The sequence below is a fragment of the Sardina pilchardus genome, chromosome 9 (genome assembly GCF_963854185.1).
Source record: "Sardina pilchardus chromosome 9, fSarPil1.1, whole genome shotgun sequence".
Taxonomy (NCBI): Eukaryota; Metazoa; Chordata; class Actinopteri; order Clupeiformes; family Clupeidae; genus Sardina; species Sardina pilchardus.
The window spans coordinates 10,683,643-10,703,783 of record NC_085002.1 but is presented as its reverse complement, the minus strand read 5'-3'; the positions used below and the strand labels follow the sequence as shown (position 1 = coordinate 10,703,783).

Here is a 20,141-nt window from a genome sequence, read left to right as displayed (position 1 = left end):
ATGGCAGACTGGGTCTGTCTGGGGTTGACTCTGTGTGTGTGTGTGTGTGTGTGTGTGTGTGTGTGTGTGTGTGTGTGTGTGTGTGTGCGTCTACCGCTCTGGGCCCAGCCCTCTTCTATTCTCCCTGGCTCCGACTGTGGGGACGTCTTGGACGGAGGCCCGCCAAGAAAAGTGTGAGCGCAGCCTCTGGCGTCTGAAGCAGGGCTCCAGTGGCGCTCTACTGCTCTCCGAGCTTACATCAGCCTGCCTCCGAGACAGACGAGAGAGAGAGAGAGAGAGAGAGAGAGAGAGAAAGGGAGAGAGAAAGAAAGAGAAAGAAAGAGAGAGAGGAGAAGAAGAGAGGAGACTACAGCTTTGCTCTGCTCTGCTCTGCTCTGCTGTGCTGTGCTGTGCTGGTCTGTGATAAGCTAAGCTCCTGAGGGGATAGTAGTAGCAGCAGCAGCAGCAGCAAACCCATGGCTCTGGGGATGATGTGCGGGGTGGACCTGCTGGCCGGCACCGGTCAGTGCGTGTGGACGGTGGCCGAGCAGCTGCTGAGGAGGTGCTACGCCCGGGGCCTGGAGCCGTGCAGGAGGTTCCTGCAGACATGGTGCCGCCTCGACGTCTACCAGGTACAGCTTTTATCCCTTCAGCCGGCCAGGGGCCAGAGAGCTTCTCACTACAGCATTTACTGTTTTACTGCGGGGACGGAGGGATGGACGAATCCATCCTTCCCTTTAGGATGGATGGTTGAGAGGAGGGGAATGGGAGTATTGATTTCCTTTCCTGCGCTCTGATGGAGCTGGAGGAGGTGGCTGGTGGTGTAGGAGCCATGCAGATGGGACTCCTTACTGTGTGGTTTGGGGCTGTTTTTCTGCTTTGTCTGCATACAGCACCACCTGCTGTTCTGTCTCTTTTATCTGTTAACTCTCAGCACAATAGCTATTAAAGCAGTAGTGCTTAGGCTTATCATGTTGTTAAATGTGGAGAAATTAGGGAAAGGCGGGGGAGAGAGTAGGCTTTTGAACATCTGCCTTAATGCTCTCTCTCTGTCTGTCTCTCTCTCTCTCTCTCTCTCTCTCTCTCTCTCTGTCTCTGTCTCAAATTCAAATTCTTTAGGATAACCCCTTGAGATGGAGCATCTCGTTTTCGAGGGGGTCCTGTCTCTGTCTCTCATTCTCCCTCTCTCTCTCTCTCTCTCTCTCTCTTCCTCTCTCTCTCTCTCTCTGTCTCTGTCTCAAATTCAAATTCTTTTATTAGAGGATAACCCCTTGAGATGGAGCATCTCGTTTTCGAGGGGGTCCTGTCTCTGTCTCTCTTTCTCCCCCCCTCTCTCTCTCGTTCTCCCTCTCTCTCTCTCTCTCTGAAAGTTTGGCTCAAGTGTACTGGCACCAGATCCCTCACTATGATACTGTGTTTGAGCCTTGAACCTGTTCCTGTTGGTGATGCTGTGACTCCCTCCCAGCCACCGCTTGGCAAATGATTTGAATTGAGCCATCAGATTAGCCAGATCACATTAACTGCGCACTGTCTGGAAGCCTAGAGAGCCACTCTGTGGAACTAGGCCAAAAATGTCAGAAGTGTGCCGATAATTGATGGATGGCATGTCCAGTGAGTGATTGCCCCTCTCTTGGGGCACGTCATGTTGGAGACTGGGGGTAGACCGGGTCAGCACGGGCTTCTACTACTCCTGTACCTGCTGTGCATCAGTCCCACGTGTTTGGGACAGGGTGCGTGATACGAGCCATATGGAATTCGTTGGGAGACAGCAGAAGACAGCCGTTTGATCTTTTGCGCACGCATACCAGTAAGCAGTGCACTTCAGATAACGGGTCTGTTTTCAGTCACCTCAAGGCTCAGGGTATGAAAATGTATCTTATCACTCGGATTCTCATTTAATAGGTCAGCAACTCAGTGCTAACTCAAGAGAGACTTCAGAGGTACTGGCATTCCAGGCTGCAGTGAGAGGTTCTTATAATGGCTATAATGCTTTCGTTAACTGTATATTTGGTCAAAAACACCAACCTTTCATTCATCTTTTACATGTATTTGTATGTATGGGAGGCCCAAGCATGAACTGGCCCCATATTTAATGCGGCTATCAGGTCACTGTGTGAGTAGTATCCACCAGGCCGCCTGGAGCATTGGGGTGGGGAGCCGCTGTGAGCAGGCAGGCAGGTCACTGGCCCAGAGGTCACGTGAAGGGGGCTTTTGTTTGAAGTTCCTGCCCCTGAGGTAGGGCTCCAGGGAGGTGGGGTGGGGGGTTGACCCTTCTGCCATGCCCATTACACATCACATGACCCCCCCCCCCCTCCCCACAACACACACACACACACACACACACACACACACACACACACACACACACCACCACCCCTCCCTATTCAGCATGGGCAGCTAGTTTCTCTCAAAAGCAAGGGACTCATGCGTACAGGAATGGCTCCCCCCTAATCTTTCTCTTTACGTTACTAGATTTTGAAAAAAAAGAAGTCCAAAACAAAGGCTCGCACAGCTGGGGTGCTGCTGAATGTGTGGTTTGGTGTGTGTAGGGCTGCTGATAGTCGTTAAGTATGAATTTGCATCCAAGAAGAGAACATGTTAGTGGTTGTATCACATTGAACCTTATCTTTACCCTTTCTTCATTTCACCATCCTGGCTTAATCTAAATAATGCCTGTGTGGACAGACAAATTCACCCCTCAAAATAAAATAGGATAGTGTGTGAGTTGGGATGGGTTAAAATAGCGTTAACATTTATGCGACCAGATATTAAAAAAAAAATCAAAGCAAACCATATTATAACATTGTATTTATTGACTTTATTTAATTCTAACCAGTACATATTAAAGATCATTTTTAAATTGTACTGTAACAAGCATTTTACTTCATTTGGTAAGTAAGTAAGTAAGTAAGTAAGTACTATTAAGTATGACACTATTAATGATAAACTTTTACTGTAAGAAATGCCAAAGTTGTATGTAACAAGTGGATAAACCTGGTACTCCATGTAGTAGTGTTGGTGTGAATGGGCATATTTTGATGTCATCAGGCCAGAACAATGCAGCATTTATAATTGTCCCTCGCTCAGAACTGTGCAACGCACCACTCCACAATCCTTTAAAAGGTTACTATAGTGACTAATCCCTTCTTAGACAATGGAGCTAGTATAATTAACAGCTACAATAATTCTCTCTATTTAGACGGATTACGCACAATCCTGTGTTGTTTTATGGGGGTAGACACATAGATTTTCAACCAGCTCTTCAAAGCAGTCAAGTACAACTTCTCTTTTGTGCTGGTTTGAATCCACTCTTGTAATTTAGATATTTTTTCCCTCTCCTAATTCCGTTTCTGAGTTTGGAGCAGGGCATTACTTTTGATGTCAAATACTGTTTGATGGATTAGGGAGTGTTTGGGCTACTGGTGACTTCCATGAGATGTCAGACAAGCCTTTCCATGTGTGTTGATTAACCGGGAGTTCAATAACAATCTCTATTGATCAATTGGGTTGTTCAACTCATTTGTTCACCAAGTAAATGAGGTTCAAAATGGATTGCAGATGGTAACAGATCCATCTCTAAATCACCTCTTAACAACAAAGCTATTTTAGTTATATTTTAGTTAACAAATTGATTGATTGAATGCATTTTCAACAAAAGCATAATGTTGTGACATGGTCTTCCTACAAGAGCCTGAATTGTCATCATTGCGTGACAATTTGTCTTCCCCATGAAAACAATAAGCCACAATTTAGCAATAACTTTGTACAAGCAGTAGAGTGTAGCCACTGTGTCATACTTGAACTCCAAGCAGGAAGTGTAAAATGCTTTGTAGTGGCGCGTGGTTGTGGCAAGAGGACTATGGCCTCCGTCCTAATGGACCTCTGATGTGCATCAGCTCCATGGTTCTCTGAGGTTCCTCTCCTCCCAATAGACTGCTTCACTTTCCACCAGTCTGGCCAGAGCAGAGCAGCAATAAACCCCATGCTTTATTGTGTTGAGTCACACAGATGGAAATCACATGTGTCCTGCCGTCGCAATTCTTACTCTAGTCCAAACAAAGCAATTAGCAACGCCATTTATTTAGAGCTGCCATTCTCTGGGATTGATTTACGTTGTTCACACTACTCATTATTGGATGAGATGATCAACTCCATCTAAGCATTTAGTTTTAAAGTTGTGTGTTGTTCCGGATTGATACATTTATTTGGGGTTTTTTTTGCTGAAGAAAACAAAGTCGGATGATACAAATCAGATACAGATCCGACTCATCAGCTTTTTGTGTCACTGAAGTTCATCCTATTTAAAGGAAGGACATTGGAGGCATCCTCAATCAAGATTACCTGTTGTCATCTGCTGACATCTTTCTTTCATACCTTCATCCACTTTCCCATTAAACGGGAATCCTGTTTGTCACTTGCATAGGCTTCACTCAGCCATGGTGGTTGCTTAAAGGCCATGCAACGGTAGCTTCATTCGATTAGGTCCTTCTCCTGTAGGAGTCATAAAGCACTTAAGGTTCGATTGATGTGTGGGGTCTTAGCTCTTCAATCAGAGACTTTGACAGATAGCTGGACCAGCGTTGGCTGTGATGAGCAAGGATGCTGCTTTGACGCTAAGCCATCTCCTCTCTTCTCTCTAGATGACTGAGGGACGGCTCGGCCAGGTGCGTCTTTTGGATGACAGACAGCTGGAACTCTTGGTCCAGGTATAGACATGTTTTCAACTACCAGTGCAAACTCTCTCTTGATTCACAAGTGATCCATTAGATTCACTAACACTCTGATCAGAGATAAGCTAATTTGTATTACACCCTATAATGTTTTTAACAGGCAATGGGTAATTAAATTCCTTGTTTAGGAGTTGATTTAACTGATACAGGGTGGACATTTTATGCATTTGAGGTGGGTTTTTTTTCTTCTATTTTCCCTCTCTTTCATGGAATGATGATGTGTTGTCTTTCTAATTGTCTTAGCCTAAGCTGTTGTCCCGTGACCTCTTGGATTTGGTTGCCTCCCATTTCAACCTCAAAGAGAAGGAATACTTTGGGATATCCTTCACTGATGAGACGTAAGTGGCGATTCTGGTTGTCTTTTTCCTTTTTAAAATGCTTTTACATAACCTGGACGTGTGTGGTTCATATTAACATTTATGAAAACCTCAAGGCTCAAGGATCTTTTGTTTTTGTTATTATGAATGAGTGCACTATGTTTCAAAGGAAAATAAATCCTTTTACTTAAAGGGACACTTCACCGATTAGCATTAAGCTTTGTTTAGAAAACCAGTCATGTTTTTGAATGGTCGTGCATCATTCCCTCAGTATGCCTTGAGATGGGAGAAATACGGATTTCAATGTTGGACTTCCTGCTTTCAATGATGTAAAAATCATCATTTTACATCATTGAAAGCAGGAAGTCCTATTCATGGGTTTCATTGAAATCCGTATTTCTCCCATCTCAAGGCAAACTGAGGGAATGATGCACAACCATTCAAAAACATGACTGGTTTTCTAAAGATACGAAGATTAATGCTAATCGGTGAAGTGTCCCTTTAATGAAGTCTTTTAAACTCATTGAATACTAGACAGTGAGCAAAAAGCATCAAACAGTCATTAAACTAAAATGTAATTCTTTGCCATTACTATATAGGCCACACTTGTTAACTCCATGAAGCATAGGTGATTTAATATAATGGCCGTTTAATTTAGGTTATGTGCAGCTGTGGTTGTATTACTCTGTTGTGTAACCTTTTGATTTTATTTAATAGGGGTCAAAGTAATTGGCTTCAGTTGGACCGGAGAGTACTGGAGCATAATTTCTCCAAGAAGACTGGCCCTTTGGAGCTAAAGTTCCTTGTGAGGTGAGTGATATAGCCTCATTCTGTCTCTCTACATTGCATATTATTCATCAGTCAAACTGCCTTACCCAGTGATGCTTATTCAAGTGGTGAGCCCATTCTCATGAATGTTTGTGTATATAACAAGTAACCATATGAGGGCACTATTGAGCCAGTATTTGGTGTCCCAACCCAGATTTCACCTCTATTAAAGTTGGCCATGTACGGTGGGCGTATAACAGCTCACTGTGCTAATGTTTAAGCATTAAGCACATTAAGCAGAATTGGTGCTTTGATCTTGATATAACATTCTTCTCTTTTTTAGGTTTTACATTGAGAGTATAACATTTCTGAAGGACACAACAACAGTGGAACTGTTTTTCCTGAATGCCAAGTCTTGTGTCTTCAATGTAAGTGGACAAAGCATTTCACCCCATGTGTCTTGTTTCATGTGCTGTCTCAGCATTGCACTGCAATGCAGTATGAGAGTGTGGAGAAATGACTAATGCTCCATAAATCATGTCCACTAACTGTACAGAGCTGTTTGTAAGGGGCAGGGGGATCTCCCCAAGAACCCCCCACCCACCCCCCACCCCGGCTAAAGTTCAGGGGAGGCTTCTGGAACTTTAAAGGCAAAGCAGTGTGCCTCCAGATGTCAGCGTCTTAAACAAGCATGTCGGGCCAAAAACACAGTTGGCGGCCATGAAGCTGCTTTTGTGCACGAGGCATTTGCCGAGCCGTTCCGCTAAGCAACGGCACAAGTTTGGCTGGCCCCTCTCCAGCCTCCTCCTTTGAAACACTTAAGCCAGAGTTATTCCAGCACAGAGAGGGCCTGTTTCTCACTTTTTGACTTCACTCAGCACTTCACCCCTTGCTGCATTCGTTGCGTTGTTTGGCTGTTTGTGGACAAATAACTTGTTGCTTTAACAGTGAAGTGACTGTTTTAGGGCCTGTTTTAGTCATGAAATCTAAAAAAATAATAGATAGCCTATACTCCTTTGTTTCTTTGCCTCTGTTTAATGCTGTGAGGAAGAACAATGTGGCAATTCACCTCCTCTCCCCCATGCTCTGAGACCTGTGAGCCATCTCATCTCACAGCTCAGTGTGTCCAGCGGGAGGCCATCTGCAAAGCCTCATTGTTTTGGGTCAAATATTGAGGCGAGTGTGTTAATTAAAGGATGGACAGGGTGTGCTGTACCAGAGAAATGTAAAGGGCTGTGGGTGGGTGGGCTGGCTAAAAGAAATCAGACGAGATGAAATGCTGAGTATGGAAAGCCCATTCAGTTGTTCAGACTTGACTAAAATAACCTGATTATTTTCATTCTTTCTGTCTCTCAAGGCTAGACTGTTGCTTCCAGTGAAACTTAAATGTTGCAGGATACAGCTAGTTTATCGTCCTATTTATTATGCCATGAAACTATGAGGATAGTTTCTAAAAACAATTCATCGATCATGTGTCACCATGTTTAATCAAAACATTCTTCATTAGTCTCTAATGGCAGGCTGTAGCCTATCTGATAGGCCAACAACCTGGGTGTCCTTGATCTGGTAACAAGGACAAGGAGAAACTGCGTTGAGCCCCTTTGACAAAATGCAGATGGTGAGGTCGCGGGGTCTGTTCGTGAGCCGATATTAGTCCGGATTGACCTGTTAACCAGTGTGAGTGTGTGACAAATTAATTTGGCCATTATTAAAACGGTCAAATTATTATTTTATTCGAATTTGCATCGTACTATTTCTTGATCAGCCAGACCTGGAGCAAGCGCCAGTTTTGGCTTGTTTGTCAGAACAGAACATCAAATTCAACCTGCTCCCGACCGTACCATGTTCACAACAGACCTAGCCTACTCGCGGACACTTTCAAAACTAAAACTGGCAGTGTTTTACTTGTCCCCTTTCACAGTGTTCCAGTCAACAAAATAGTATACTCTAGCATGATTTCGTAGATAACGTACTTGAAATTAAATTGGTTTTAAAAGCATGTTTGTGATAATTAACCTGAGCTTTCAGTTAGGCTGTTTGTCACAACCCGTGCGCCAGCAGAGATGGTCTCGTCCACAGTAGTGGAACCTGAGGGTAGCGATAGGCAATTTCCAAAGAGGGGAAGAGTGAACAACTCTGATAGGACACTGGACGGATTAAGGAATATCGACGTTTATGTTGTCTCTTTCTTTCTACTTTGTTTCATTGCCTTAGGGACTTTTTGAAGTGGAGAGTGACCATGTATTCAAATTAGCGGCATATGCGCTGCAGGTAAGTGAGTCTTCATTTTTGTTACACTAGTTTGACAGAGTCGCTCGCTGTGCAGGCATGCGCTCTGTAAAGACGTGCTACATTTGAAAAAACGCTGAGACACTAGTCTCCATTGGACAGTCAGTCTTGTTTGTTACTATCAAATGTTACTTGTTGTAGGCCTGTAGCTATTTTACTAAATTGTTTTTGTAGCTTACAACACATTAGCATCAATCAATTTGTTGGCATTTCCGTTGTGTTTATTAAACCTTGGTCGACGAAGCCTATCAGCAACAGGTTTTGAAGCAGTGCACCAATTGAGTTCGCTACAATGTAACGGAACAGGGTGCAGGGATAGGGAATCGGGATGCAACTGTTGTGATATTGTAGCCTGTGTGCTCTCGTGATTGGTAGTTAAGCGCCTTAAGTGGGCTACTGCATTGAGTAGGCTACTTTACAGCACAATAGAGGACCGTGTCAAATGCACACTGTATGTTAACGGATGCAATTAAATAGAGAGAAACATATGTCTAATGTTGAAGTATGTAGAAACACCTTGTTATTGCTTCAGTAGGCTAACTTACTTTTTTATTTCAATTATTTTAGGAAGCAAATGGGGACTACATAAGGTAAGACCGATACCTCCACCTTAATTGTCTTTTTGGGTTAATTGAGTGCGTTCTTATTATATAGATTGTTGTGACCACATATCATTCAACCTTTTGGGACCTGCAAATAGTGTTTGTACTACTTAGTGGTTGGCAAGTAGTCGGCGTCAACATTTGCATGGCTGTCACTGTTGTCAACACAGCAGCAGATTGTAGTTGTTCATCAGCTAGTGTGGCCTCAAGAGTGAGTCTCTGTCCTATATGTAGGCCTACGTCGCATGGTTATACCTTTGCTCTAGCCTACCCTTAAATCACTTTGGTTGATTGCTGATTTCCATTTGACCTTTTTTTTTACTCTCTGTCGTTTTGGATGAATTGATGTTTTCCACAAATTGAATTTTGTGCTTTTGTATTGTTATGTTATTTGATTGTGGATTGCCTACTACAATGATGGTATCTCTGTTTATGTTGAGCTTTACCCATTCCCTCGTGTGCTGTTCCCGCTTTGTGCAGGGAACTGTAAAGGGAAAAGTTAGTTGAAAAAGTGCTGATGTGCTTTAAAGAGAGACCCAGCAGAAGGCTGTAAAGTGCCGTGAGACCTGTTATGTTGTTGGCCCTGACTGGTAGGGAGACCCGTGACCTACAAATATACTGCCCCCCTACACCATCAAAGCAGACCTTTATGGTTTTCTCCCCTGTCTGGTACCCCCAGAGGTCCCCCCTGTGCATTATTTGAACACAAAGACTTGTGCACTGTTAGGAGTTGCATGGTGTGTGAACATGTAGAGTTGGCAAGCCCAGTTGGCATGTCGCACTTTTTAGGTTTAAGCACTTCTTCCTATGAATTAAAAAAGCCTATGTGACAGAGGTGCTAAGTACTCAATTCCTTCACTTGATATGTACTCCTGGTCAAATATTACTCCAATCCATGGAAGTGAATGTCTTTTTAGTTTCTCATTTGCACCTGAGTGCTTGCTTTTGAATATAGTTAAGTATTCAAAAGTGCAAGTGTTTTTCTTTGAATGTATTGTAATGCAATGTTTATTTAGTCCGTAATGGGGTGTCAATGACACTCTGAAATGAAATGTACATAATTTGGTTGGTTACTTGGCCTGACCTTTTAGTTCCTTACATTCAACATCAAAAAGAATAACTTAATATGTAATGTGTAATGGAATAAAATGTAAATTGTTATTTATTCTCTATTAACAGTTCAAATGATATTTTCTCAGCTAAATACTAAATAGGATAACTCAGTTTTCAGTAGTTAACTTATTTTTTTAATGACATAAAAATGTGTTAATTTGCCTTTGTGGATAATGTCAGGTGATTCTCATTTCATCCTTACTTCACGATTATAGATCCTCTGATATGAGGATCGTCATTGTTATCCGTTATCGCTTTCAATACCACTGCCAAGTTCAAATTGATTATTAAAGAATGAAGAAAGTACTTCAACTTCATTATTCATATTTCCCATTATTGCATTAAAAAACACTTCAAAGCTGTGCTTTAAAGTACTGTATAAAGCACTTCATGGTTGTATTTCAAATGTAGTGGAGTTAACAGTACAGTATTTGTCTTCCAAATATAGTGTAGTAAAAGTCCCAAGTTTAAAGAAATGTTGATACTCAAATAAAGTATATTCAAAAAGTGTACTGAAGCACTCTTTGTCAAGTAAATGTGCTTAGTTATTGTCACCCCTGCTATGCAGTGAAGCTACATGACATGTAAACCCAGTTATAAGTCAGCTTTGTCTTCTTGTTTTCCTAGTGCCTGTGTAGTTCTGTTTGAAATATGAGCCACAAGTTAATGTTTAACCTGTGTGTATTACAGTGTCACTACAATTATTGACACCTCTGGTAATGATAAGTGGAAAGAGTTATCATAAGATCTCACCTAAGAAGGTGAAAAATCCAACCCTCAGAATAGAAATGCCTCATCAAGAAATTATTTTTTACCCTGATCTTTACCAGGGCTGCCAATAATTGTAGATGTAGAGGGCACTTTTTTGTACTTAGACAGTGCTATTAAACACACGCTGGTTAGGAAGGCAGCCTAGTGTGAGAATGTCCTCGTTAGAGTTGATTGAGGATGCCGTTCTTCCTTGTGAGTTCTTTTTCTCTCTCTCTTCTTCCTTGTGATACGCCTCGCTTGCCTTTTTTTCTGGCTCTGGGGAGTGGATGGGAGGCAGACACTCCAAAAATGGGATAGAGGGTGGGCATGCACGAATGTTTGCAAATCCCTTCCATAAACCATCCTCTGCTGTAGACATGGAGGCACTGGGTCCCGGCCCTAACATTTAAGATTAGGTGTGTAGGAACTGAAGTACCCCAGCTCCCCCAGCCTATATCCTGAGAGTTCCGCCGAACAGAGACATCTCCCCGTTTGCTAACCAACAGGCGTCAGACAGGGCAGCGGTGATGTCAACAACCTCTGGTCCAACTCAAACTCCTCATGCTGCTGATGTGCGTCTCCACTCCCATTTTTGGAGTGTCTGCCTCCCTTTGTTGAGGAGTGCCGTGGGGTGAATTGTGGAAATGAGTTGAGATACTGTGTCTAGTCTTCTTTTAAGGAGGCATTTTAATGACCTGGTGTTCAAATAAGCTTTGAAGAATAAGCTGTCTTACTAGTGTGATATTTATTCTTTATATATATATAATATGATTGTCCCGTCGTACGTTCACCTTACTTCACACACACAGTATCCATATCAGGGTTGGTCGTTAACCCCTGGAAGTTGGCAGAGATTGCTGCGAGCACAACTAGCCCTTTGCACCCAGGTAGGGGGGAGGGTGGTTCCCGGCTGCGGCACCGAAATAGCTGAACCATTACTGTTTTCCCCTGCACACTTAACAGGGGCGTGTGGTGCGGTGCATTGTGGTGGGTGGGGAGACAGGAGCTGCCCCCCCCCCCCCCCCCCAACTGCTGTAAGATAACACAGAAGGCATAATGAGTTCCAGGTTCCTGCCAGGGGTGTCGGGAGTTAGGGCTCCTTCTGAGTGGAGGCGCCCCCACCAACACCACCACCACCACCCACCTCCCGTTCTCATAATCATCCTCAGCCATTTCGCCCGTAATGAACTTTTGCGTGTAATCACAAGTCTGGCGCAAGATGGGAAGAGGGGAAAGTAAATCATTGTCATGTAGGAAAAGCGAGAGCAGAGCACTCCCAAACTTGTTCCGGGCTTTCCTAGTTTGATAAGCCTGCTGCTTTTAAACGTGCGTTTTTCAAGGGTGTGTGTTTTTGCTGTGTGTGGGCGTGTTTCTAGACAGTCGTCATGGTGTCATTGTTTGTTTGCAAGCCCACAGAATCATACAATCGCCCAAGTTATGTAATATTTCTATTATAAATATTATTTAATCTGTGTGCCTGCTTTGTATGTAGTATGTATTTTCTTCCGCACAAGTTCAGAACATGCTGATCGCTGCCACCACTGCGGGCCGATGGTCACTGACCATGGCTCATTGGAGATCAGCGTGTTTTGCAAACAACAGACAACAGGCATGCTGCAATTCCCATTTGTCATGTGAGGGTCCTCTCTCTGAATGCACCCTCCCTCTCCAGGCTGGGCTGCGTTCGCCCCTCTCCTCCCTGCAGGGCCCGGCCCTGAGCACCAGCTACCCCTGAATAGCTTTTGTCAGCCTCTGCGTTGCGCCGCCCTGCCAAGCGAGCCGGCCCGCACTCTCTTTGTTGACCTGTAATTGAAAGGCACTTTGCTCTCCCTGCCTGTGTATTGAGTGACTCACGGTTAATATTATCGCAAGACCTTGACAGTGACATACAACACATTATATCTGGTGAGATAAAGGCACCAGTGGCCTCTGTAAAAAGTGGACCACTGTGCAAAAAAAGCCGTCTTTATCTGCTGTCTGTGTCCATGATTTATGCGGTTCTGCGTATGATATTTTTCACATATCTTAATGCTTGTTGTGGATATGGGGATATTGTGAACATACATTCCCTCCTGGTACTGGTTTCAGCTTGTCCTTAGTGTGGAGAGAACAGAGAGTTAGAGACTAGCAGGAAGACATGGCCTGTATGAACAGGCGAATGTTAATTCCATTAAGGCAGGCACACCTTGTTTACTTAGAGGAAGGTATGTCTCTTGAGAAGGAAGAACTGCGATAAGAACGTAGATAAAAAGCAGAATGTTTCTTTTAGCCAGCATCAACAAGCGCACGGATAACAAGGTTTTGTACTGCTGCTTTGACCTTGAAAGCACAGAATATCTATAATTTATGCTGTTATGTCATGAAAACAAAAAAATATTTTTACATAACTTTATGTTTGTGACTAGTGGGCTACATTTCTCTCGCCAAGATGTATTATTAATACAAGGGCTTGCAGGTCCCCAAGATTAATGGCTGGAGGTATTTTTGGCTTCTAGGTTATGATTATTAAAATCTTCCCGTGCTGGCTTTCATATCCTGTTCGACGCGCTCAGTTTTTTGATGGATGATCTTGTCTCCTTTTCAGCGATGAACGCACACGAGAGGACCTGAAGAAACTTCCCACCCTACCGACCAAAGTGTTGACGGAACACCCTTCTCTGGCATACTGGTAAGCCGCACACCATGCACAACACCAGCACCATACTAGCAGCAGCATGCATTTAGAACTCATTTGCAGATGCTGAAAGGCACCTGGCTCCTTGAGCGCATTAGAAGACTCGTCTGAACCCCCCCCCCCCCCCCCCCCCTTCCCCTTCCCTCATATAATCCCCTCCATTGTAACACCTGGACAAGTGCTGAACTGACTGAGGCGTTCAGATGCACCTCTATTTGCCAGGGCCCCTCCAGCATGTTCTCCTCTAATGTGGCTAATTAATTAAGGGTGTAACCGCATGGTAATGAAGTCTGCCCAGCGGTGCTGCTGGTGTGTGTGCCGGGTGGTGGTGGTGGTGGTGCCGCTGCTGCTGCCGCCACCACCAGCTGGCAGCTGTGGAGAGAGCAGCCCCTTGACAGGAGGGCTTGTCTCCTGTCAGTGCCAGCTCGAATCAGGGCAGTATCAGAGGTGCCTCTTGATGAGAACAAGCAGCTGGGTTCGGATCAATGGGTTCAGTTTTGAGTTACAGAGAGGTCTGTGTGTGATTGTGAGTGTGTGTACGGCACGCGTGTGTGCGTGTGTGCATGTGTGGGTCCATGTCTTAATATACGGGCTTGTGTGGTTCGTGTGTCAGACTCAACACAAGTTTACGCATGTGTTTGTGTGTGTGTGTAGTGTGCGTGTGTGTGTATGTATGTATGTGTGTGTCTGTGTATGCTTGTGTGCGCCTGTGTGCGTGTGCTTGCATTGGGCACATATTTGATGGCGCATGTCTACTAACAGCTGAAGAGATGCCATTGCAACAATTCACTCTGTGTGTTTGTGTGTCTTCAGTGTGTGTATGGGTGTGGGCGCATTTGTGTGTGTGTGTGTGTGTGTGTGTGTGTGTGTGTGTGTGTGCTGAGCGGAGTGGGGGTGATGTCGGGTAAGGCCAGCCTGGGTGATTGTGGCAACATATGCGAAATTGACAGACCAGTTGTCCAGATGGCATTTTGTGCACGGACGCCCCCAGGATGTTTCTGAGACTGTTTTTTTTACCCCCCAAAAAAAGCATCAAATTAACACGATAAGCCTCTTACAACTAGCTCTGCTTTGGATATGATCTCACCATGTACTGAACCGCTCTCTCTGTTTCACAGCGAGGACAGAGTTATCGAGCACTACAAGAAGCTGAAAGGGCTCACCCGTGGACAAGCCATCGTAAAGTAAGTGAGGTCATTCATTTTCTGTCATTCCCCTAGCGGGGAGTGTCTCTCTCTCTCTCACACACACACACACACACACACACACACACACACACACAGAGAGAGCGATGGCTATGTGAGTCCACTCAAGGATGCTGGGTCAATGAGGCTTCGCCATTTAGAGCAACGCTCATAAAACTAACTCGGCCCTGTTGTTGGCCTGTTGCAACCAGCAAAGCCCCCCATTTGTTTGCTGGGAGAGGAGGGGGGGACCAGCCGCCCCGTCTGCCAAATTGTATCATTAATTAGTGGCTCCGTCAGGCTTGCAGATGGACCCGTCTCCTGCTCCGCCGCTTAGCGGAGAGCGCGACAGTGCTCCACTTTGTCTGTCTTGCCCATGGGGTTGAGACAAGGTCGTTGGTGGCCGTGCTGGACTGGACTGCGCTGTGTGTCCCTGAGCTGATCAATGGGCTCGTTCCCCAACAAGGCCCTTGGAGGAAATCAATGGTGTTACTGATGTAACTGACACAGGCTTGTGAATTACTGTAGTTGAAAGCCCATTGCCCCCATAACACTGTCTCCGAGACCAACAACATTTCATTGTGTTTTACACTCCTCTCTATTCTCTTAAAGGTACTTGGCTTTGGTGCAGTCCTTCCCAAACTATGGAGTGCATTATTATGAAGTGAAGGTAAGCACACAACACAGTTAGCTCTAGGTCCCTTCCCCCAGCCCAGTAATTTGACGGGTTAAAAAATAAGTGTTTTCTTGTCTCTGTATTTGACTAGCAAAATCTTTCCGTTAGCACGTGGTTCAGGCAGCCATGCAGAACAGCTCTCTGGGGGACATTTGCTTACCTTGCTTTCTATTTATTTGTTTATTTATTTAAAAAACAACATACACAGTCTGAGGAGATCAAACGTTGCCTTTTAAAAGGACTCCCAGTCAGAGTTTGCGGATTGGAGGGAGTGGGGTGGAGTCCGCTGAGATCTTTAGATCTTTGTCGCGCTGCTCGTTAGAGTTGCTAATGCTGCAAGTCTAATGGGATTTAATTGCCCCAGTAATCGCGCAGACTGTACCACTTAAAAGAAAAAGTGCCAATGCAGTGAGAAGCTGTGGTGCTACTCTCTCATCTCCCTCACTCTCTCGCACTCTTTCACTCTCTCTCTCTCTCTCTCTCTCTCTCTCTCTCTCTCTCTCTTTCTCTCTCTCTGTCTGTCTGTTTGTCTCCCTCTCTCTGTCTCTCTCTGTCTGTCTGTCTGTCTGTCTGTCTGTCTCACTCTCTCTCTCTCTCTCTCTCTCTCTGTCTGCCTGTCTCACTCTTTCTCTCACTCTCTTTCACTCTCTCTCTCTCTCTCTCAGGACAAGCAAGGCATCCCCTGGTGGCTGGGAGTGAGCTATAAAGGCGTCGGCCAGTACGACCAGCAGGACAAGTTGAAACCACGAAAGGTAGGTGGCCTAGCACTCATTAATCACACCCCAAGGCTGTGTTGTTTTCCTCTGTTTAGGGGTGTTTTTCCCCATTCAGATTCTCCCTGTTGACCCCAAAATCCCAAGCGCAGTGGGTTAATTTTTGACCAAACTGTAAATAATGTGTACAAAGCCTTTGTGTGTCCCTGTGACTCTAGCTGGAGAAGGTCAGGGAAAGTGGCGTCGGGGGGTGGGGGGGGTGAACAAATATGAGAGGGTGGGAATGACTTGTTGGGATCGGTTTTGAACGCTGAATGAAAAATGCCCCCTTGTGCCAACATGTGCCTGTAGTTGTTCTGTACACAACTATGGAACTTATGAGTAATGGCCACTAATCAGCTGCACACAATGGTGTTTGATCGTGTCGAAATATGAACGAGATCCATCAAGTCAGACAGGATGGATGTTCTGTGCCTCATCAAGGCTATTGCCTCACTGCCTTCACTGTAATTTCACACCTGTATGAAAACCGAATCTGCGGATGTGTATTCAGTCCCTCCAGTTGTACATTCCTACAGTGACTATAGTTACATCCTCTTGTCTGAGCTGTGAGTCAGGAAATGACGGGTATTGGAACTTGGTCCTGTTTGGAGCAGCTGACCCATAGTAATTAGAAAGCTACTTATATACCCATACATATTAGAAAGCTTCTTATATATTGATAGATATTAGAAAGATACTTATATACCCATACATTATTAGAAAGGAGGTTGTTACTCATCGATATTAGAAAGCTACTTGTATACCCATAGATATTCATAAGCTACATACCACATTGTCCGTCTATTAGGTGGCATGCATCATAAACGCGGCCTCCATATTGCTGGGGGCAACACCTTTACTGTCTATGGAGAAACACTTCTCTCCAGGGATTGTTACCCCCACCAAGATGGCGTCGCTATTTACGTATGTTCTAGAGCCAAATGTGGTATCTTAGCTTTCTAATATCCATGAGCTGGCCCAGTAGGCGCACCTCAGCTCAGTCTGGCTAGTGCCATAACAGCCCCGGGGAGTGTGGCGCTGAGGCTTCAGAACGGAGCTTGGACTGGTGCCAGTCTGCCAGCGCAGGACACAGGGGGGAGGCCGAGTTTGCCTGGGGGCACCCCAACTTTGCTTCACTCTGATAGGGCGCACCACATGGAAGGGGAGGGGAGTTAGTTATTCTCCTCAGTGCCCTTTCTTTCTCTCTCTCTCTCTCTTGCGCTCTCTCTCTCTCTCGCGCCTGCTTTGTCTCCCTCTCCTCTGCCTATTCTGTGTCCCTCTTTCTCTTCCCCTCTCTCTTTCTCTCTGTCCTGTATTCTGTTGCTCTCTCTCTCTCTTTTTCATGTTTTGAAAGAATACAACCCCCGTCAGAGAGTGGCCTGTCAGCTGGCCTGTAGGGATTGTGTTTCCTGTCAAGGCTCACGGCCCTTTGTGTTAGGCTGCCCCCAAACACACCCTACAGCCCCCGTCCTCACCACACACACACACACACACACACATTCACGTACCCCCGTATCTCCCAGCATGCTCAACTCATTATGCAAAGCCGCCCATCATTGTGTGTTCCTCTCGGGCCCAAACAATTGATCAAGCAATAAAACACAATGACTTCAGTTGGTGGGGACGGAGAGAGGTTGAGGAAGGATCTCGCGTCCGGGCTCCTCTCCTCTTCCCCACAGAAACCTCACCGCCTCCAGATTAAAGAGCGCCTCAATTTGAGGCCTGTTTCCCAGACACACAGATAGCTGCTACTGGAATGAATTGCTGCAATGTTGTCCTAAGTTCCTTCTATTTATATTGGTGGCGTGAGTAGGAACTGGGAAAAAAAAAACTTCTTTGGAAGTGTAAATAATGTATCTCACGAGTGCTGGCGTTAGTTTATGAGTAAATATCTGACTGCGTGCCGCGCTGAATTCATTCGGAAAAGTAAATCTGTCTGATTTGGCTGTGAGTCAGTGCAACTCAACATGCCATAGGCACTCCAGGGCCCTGTGACAATATTTGAGGTGTGCCCTTGTGGTTACGTATGCGGTTAGTGTGTTTCACCTGACCGAGTGTGTGACCTCATTCCCTGATGCCAATACAAACAGTCATGCGTTTTTACAGAGCAGCCCAACTCGTATGTGTAGTATGTACATGTGGAGCAAGAAATCATCCTGCCAGTCCAGAATTCACTCACCCCCCTCCCAGCATCTCTCTGTGAGCTTGATGTAGAGGCACAAGCTCATTCCCCCCCCAGAGCTATCACTCTCCTCTGGGGAAGAACCCCACCACCTCCACCTCCGTCAGTGTGGAGAAGGGTGGGGCTGTGTTGAGTAGAGAGCTCGGCTCACTGGGAGTAAAGTTGTGAGTCACGACCTCTGACACATATGCAGTGGTACAGAGATTTACTGCAGTCACAGTGAGCGATTCTCCCCCCACACATATACACACACACACACACACACACACACACACACACACACACACACACACACACACACACACACACACACACACACACACACACACACACATACACACATATGCACACGCCTGAATTTGCCTTTTATTTTGTGGTTGTGGGACATGCCGGGATCAGAATGTTCTGAGAAGGTGCATGTCCAGGAGCTGTTTGGGAATAAATCATACTCCGACTTTAATGGCAAATATAAAAGTCCATACCTGCTCCAAGAAGAGCGTCGCTTACCTCACCCACTGTTTTGGTAATAAGGTTACGTAACTGTTCATCTCTATGGAAATCATTTTTATTCAAATGTTTTGGTAGATCAACATTTTTTCCATGCAGTTTAGATTGTGACAGTTAAAACCCTTTTGAAGAAATGAAAATTGAAAATGTTCCTGACCCGTGACAGTTTTAATCTTCGTTTTACTTTCTCTCCTTTCTCGCAATCATTTACAAACATCCTCCTGCACTTCCTTGGCCATGAAGTGCCGTCTGTGGGTGGGACAAATCCTTGGCATACTTTAATTGTGTGTCACTGGCAGTTATGCACATGGATACATGAAACCAGGGATACCTACAGTACAACAAGCTTCAGATGAGCGGAAGACCAGTTTGTGTGTGTATGTGAAATGTGTGAAAAGCCTCATATCCCCTGGATGTTGGTGTTAATGTAAGGCTGAGCGAATACACTTCCCTGTGGGAATCCAGGGGTAGATTTGAAGGGCTCTGCGACGCCCACCGCAGGGGAGAGCATTGGGGGAGTGAAGAGGCGACTGGGGCCCTTTGTGTGGGAATAACCATGCTTTCAATTCAGCGTGAGCACTAATATCTCATTTATTATGCAGTGAAAAGTGGCCACGGGCCCCCAGTGATGTGGAAATGGGGTTCCTTCTTCTCACCACCACTAGAAAGATAACAGAAAGAACACAGAAAAGTGTTGCTGACTTTATTGAATTAGTTACTAAATTAGCTACTATGTTGAATTTGACTGAGTTTGAAAAGACCATAAGCCTATAATCCTATATCTGATGGGCTATTTATTCTTTACAGTTTACCTGATATCTGATTTCATGGTCTATATATATTTCGATAGTTTATAGTTTTTTTTATGTATGGATGTTTATAGTTGTTTTTATATCAGGCGTGATGGGTCAGTAGTAGTGATAAGTGGGTGAGAGTTTGTGGGCGGTCAGGTCCACGAGAGGCCATGGCACGCAGAGCGCTCTGGCTTTCTCATGGGGAGGTGAGTGGACCTGCTCTGCAGCACCCCGGGCTATTAATGATTAGACGGAAGTAGTAGATTCCTGACATAGTTGCCCTGGGAGGCAAGTCGAGGAGGGTAGATAAAGAACAAGGAGGGTGTGATGTATGTCGCCTACGGGCACCCGTACAATGTCTTTATAATCACGTGACAAGCTTTCATTAAAGAGCTCAGTACGTCTCAACACATGTGTTATGTTTGGTCCTTGATCTCTGGCGTTCATACTTTACAGAGGGCTCTCATGAACAAGAGGTGGTCTGGTGTGTTGCGTCGTAAAAAAAAAAAAAGAAAAAGCGATGAAAAGGACATTGAGAGCATGAGCGCTTGAAACATGCATGGCTACTGAGGCCCCTCAGCGTGATCTGGGGATCTGGTCGCGTTGCTGAGGGAAATGGCTCGAAAACTAGAGAGACAAAATGGTTTCTTCCCAGGAGAGCGAGAGATGGGGGTGGGTCGGCAGGCAGGCAGGCAGGCAGGCAGGCGGGCGGCTGGCGGAGGAGCTAGAATTCCTTTTGTGTGAGTGCAACCTGTTCGGCTGGTTTCTGACTCTGACTTGGAGGAGGCGAAGGGGAGAGGTGAGGGCACTAGAGAAATAAG

At 45.2% G+C, this 20,141-nt stretch overlaps 1 protein-coding gene across 1 annotated transcript in view; it reads left to right on the top strand.

The window, feature by feature from the left end:
* Positions 1–455: 455 nt before the first annotated feature.
* The window catches only part of frmd4ba (FERM domain containing 4Ba), a 40,380-nt gene continuing 20,694 nt past the window's right edge, over positions 456–20,141 (top strand). Inside the window, exons 1-11 of the mRNA XM_062545747.1 lie at positions 456–611; positions 4,620–4,685; positions 4,953–5,047; positions 5,744–5,836; positions 6,138–6,222; positions 8,009–8,065; positions 8,651–8,673; positions 13,133–13,216; positions 14,341–14,406; positions 15,019–15,076; positions 15,748–15,834. Of these exons, the coding sequence (XP_062401731.1) occupies positions 456–611; positions 4,620–4,685; positions 4,953–5,047; positions 5,744–5,836; positions 6,138–6,222; positions 8,009–8,065; positions 8,651–8,673; positions 13,133–13,216; positions 14,341–14,406; positions 15,019–15,076; positions 15,748–15,834 (870 nt within the window). The remainder of the gene's footprint in view (positions 612–4,619; positions 4,686–4,952; positions 5,048–5,743; positions 5,837–6,137; positions 6,223–8,008; positions 8,066–8,650; positions 8,674–13,132; positions 13,217–14,340; positions 14,407–15,018; positions 15,077–15,747; positions 15,835–20,141) is intronic.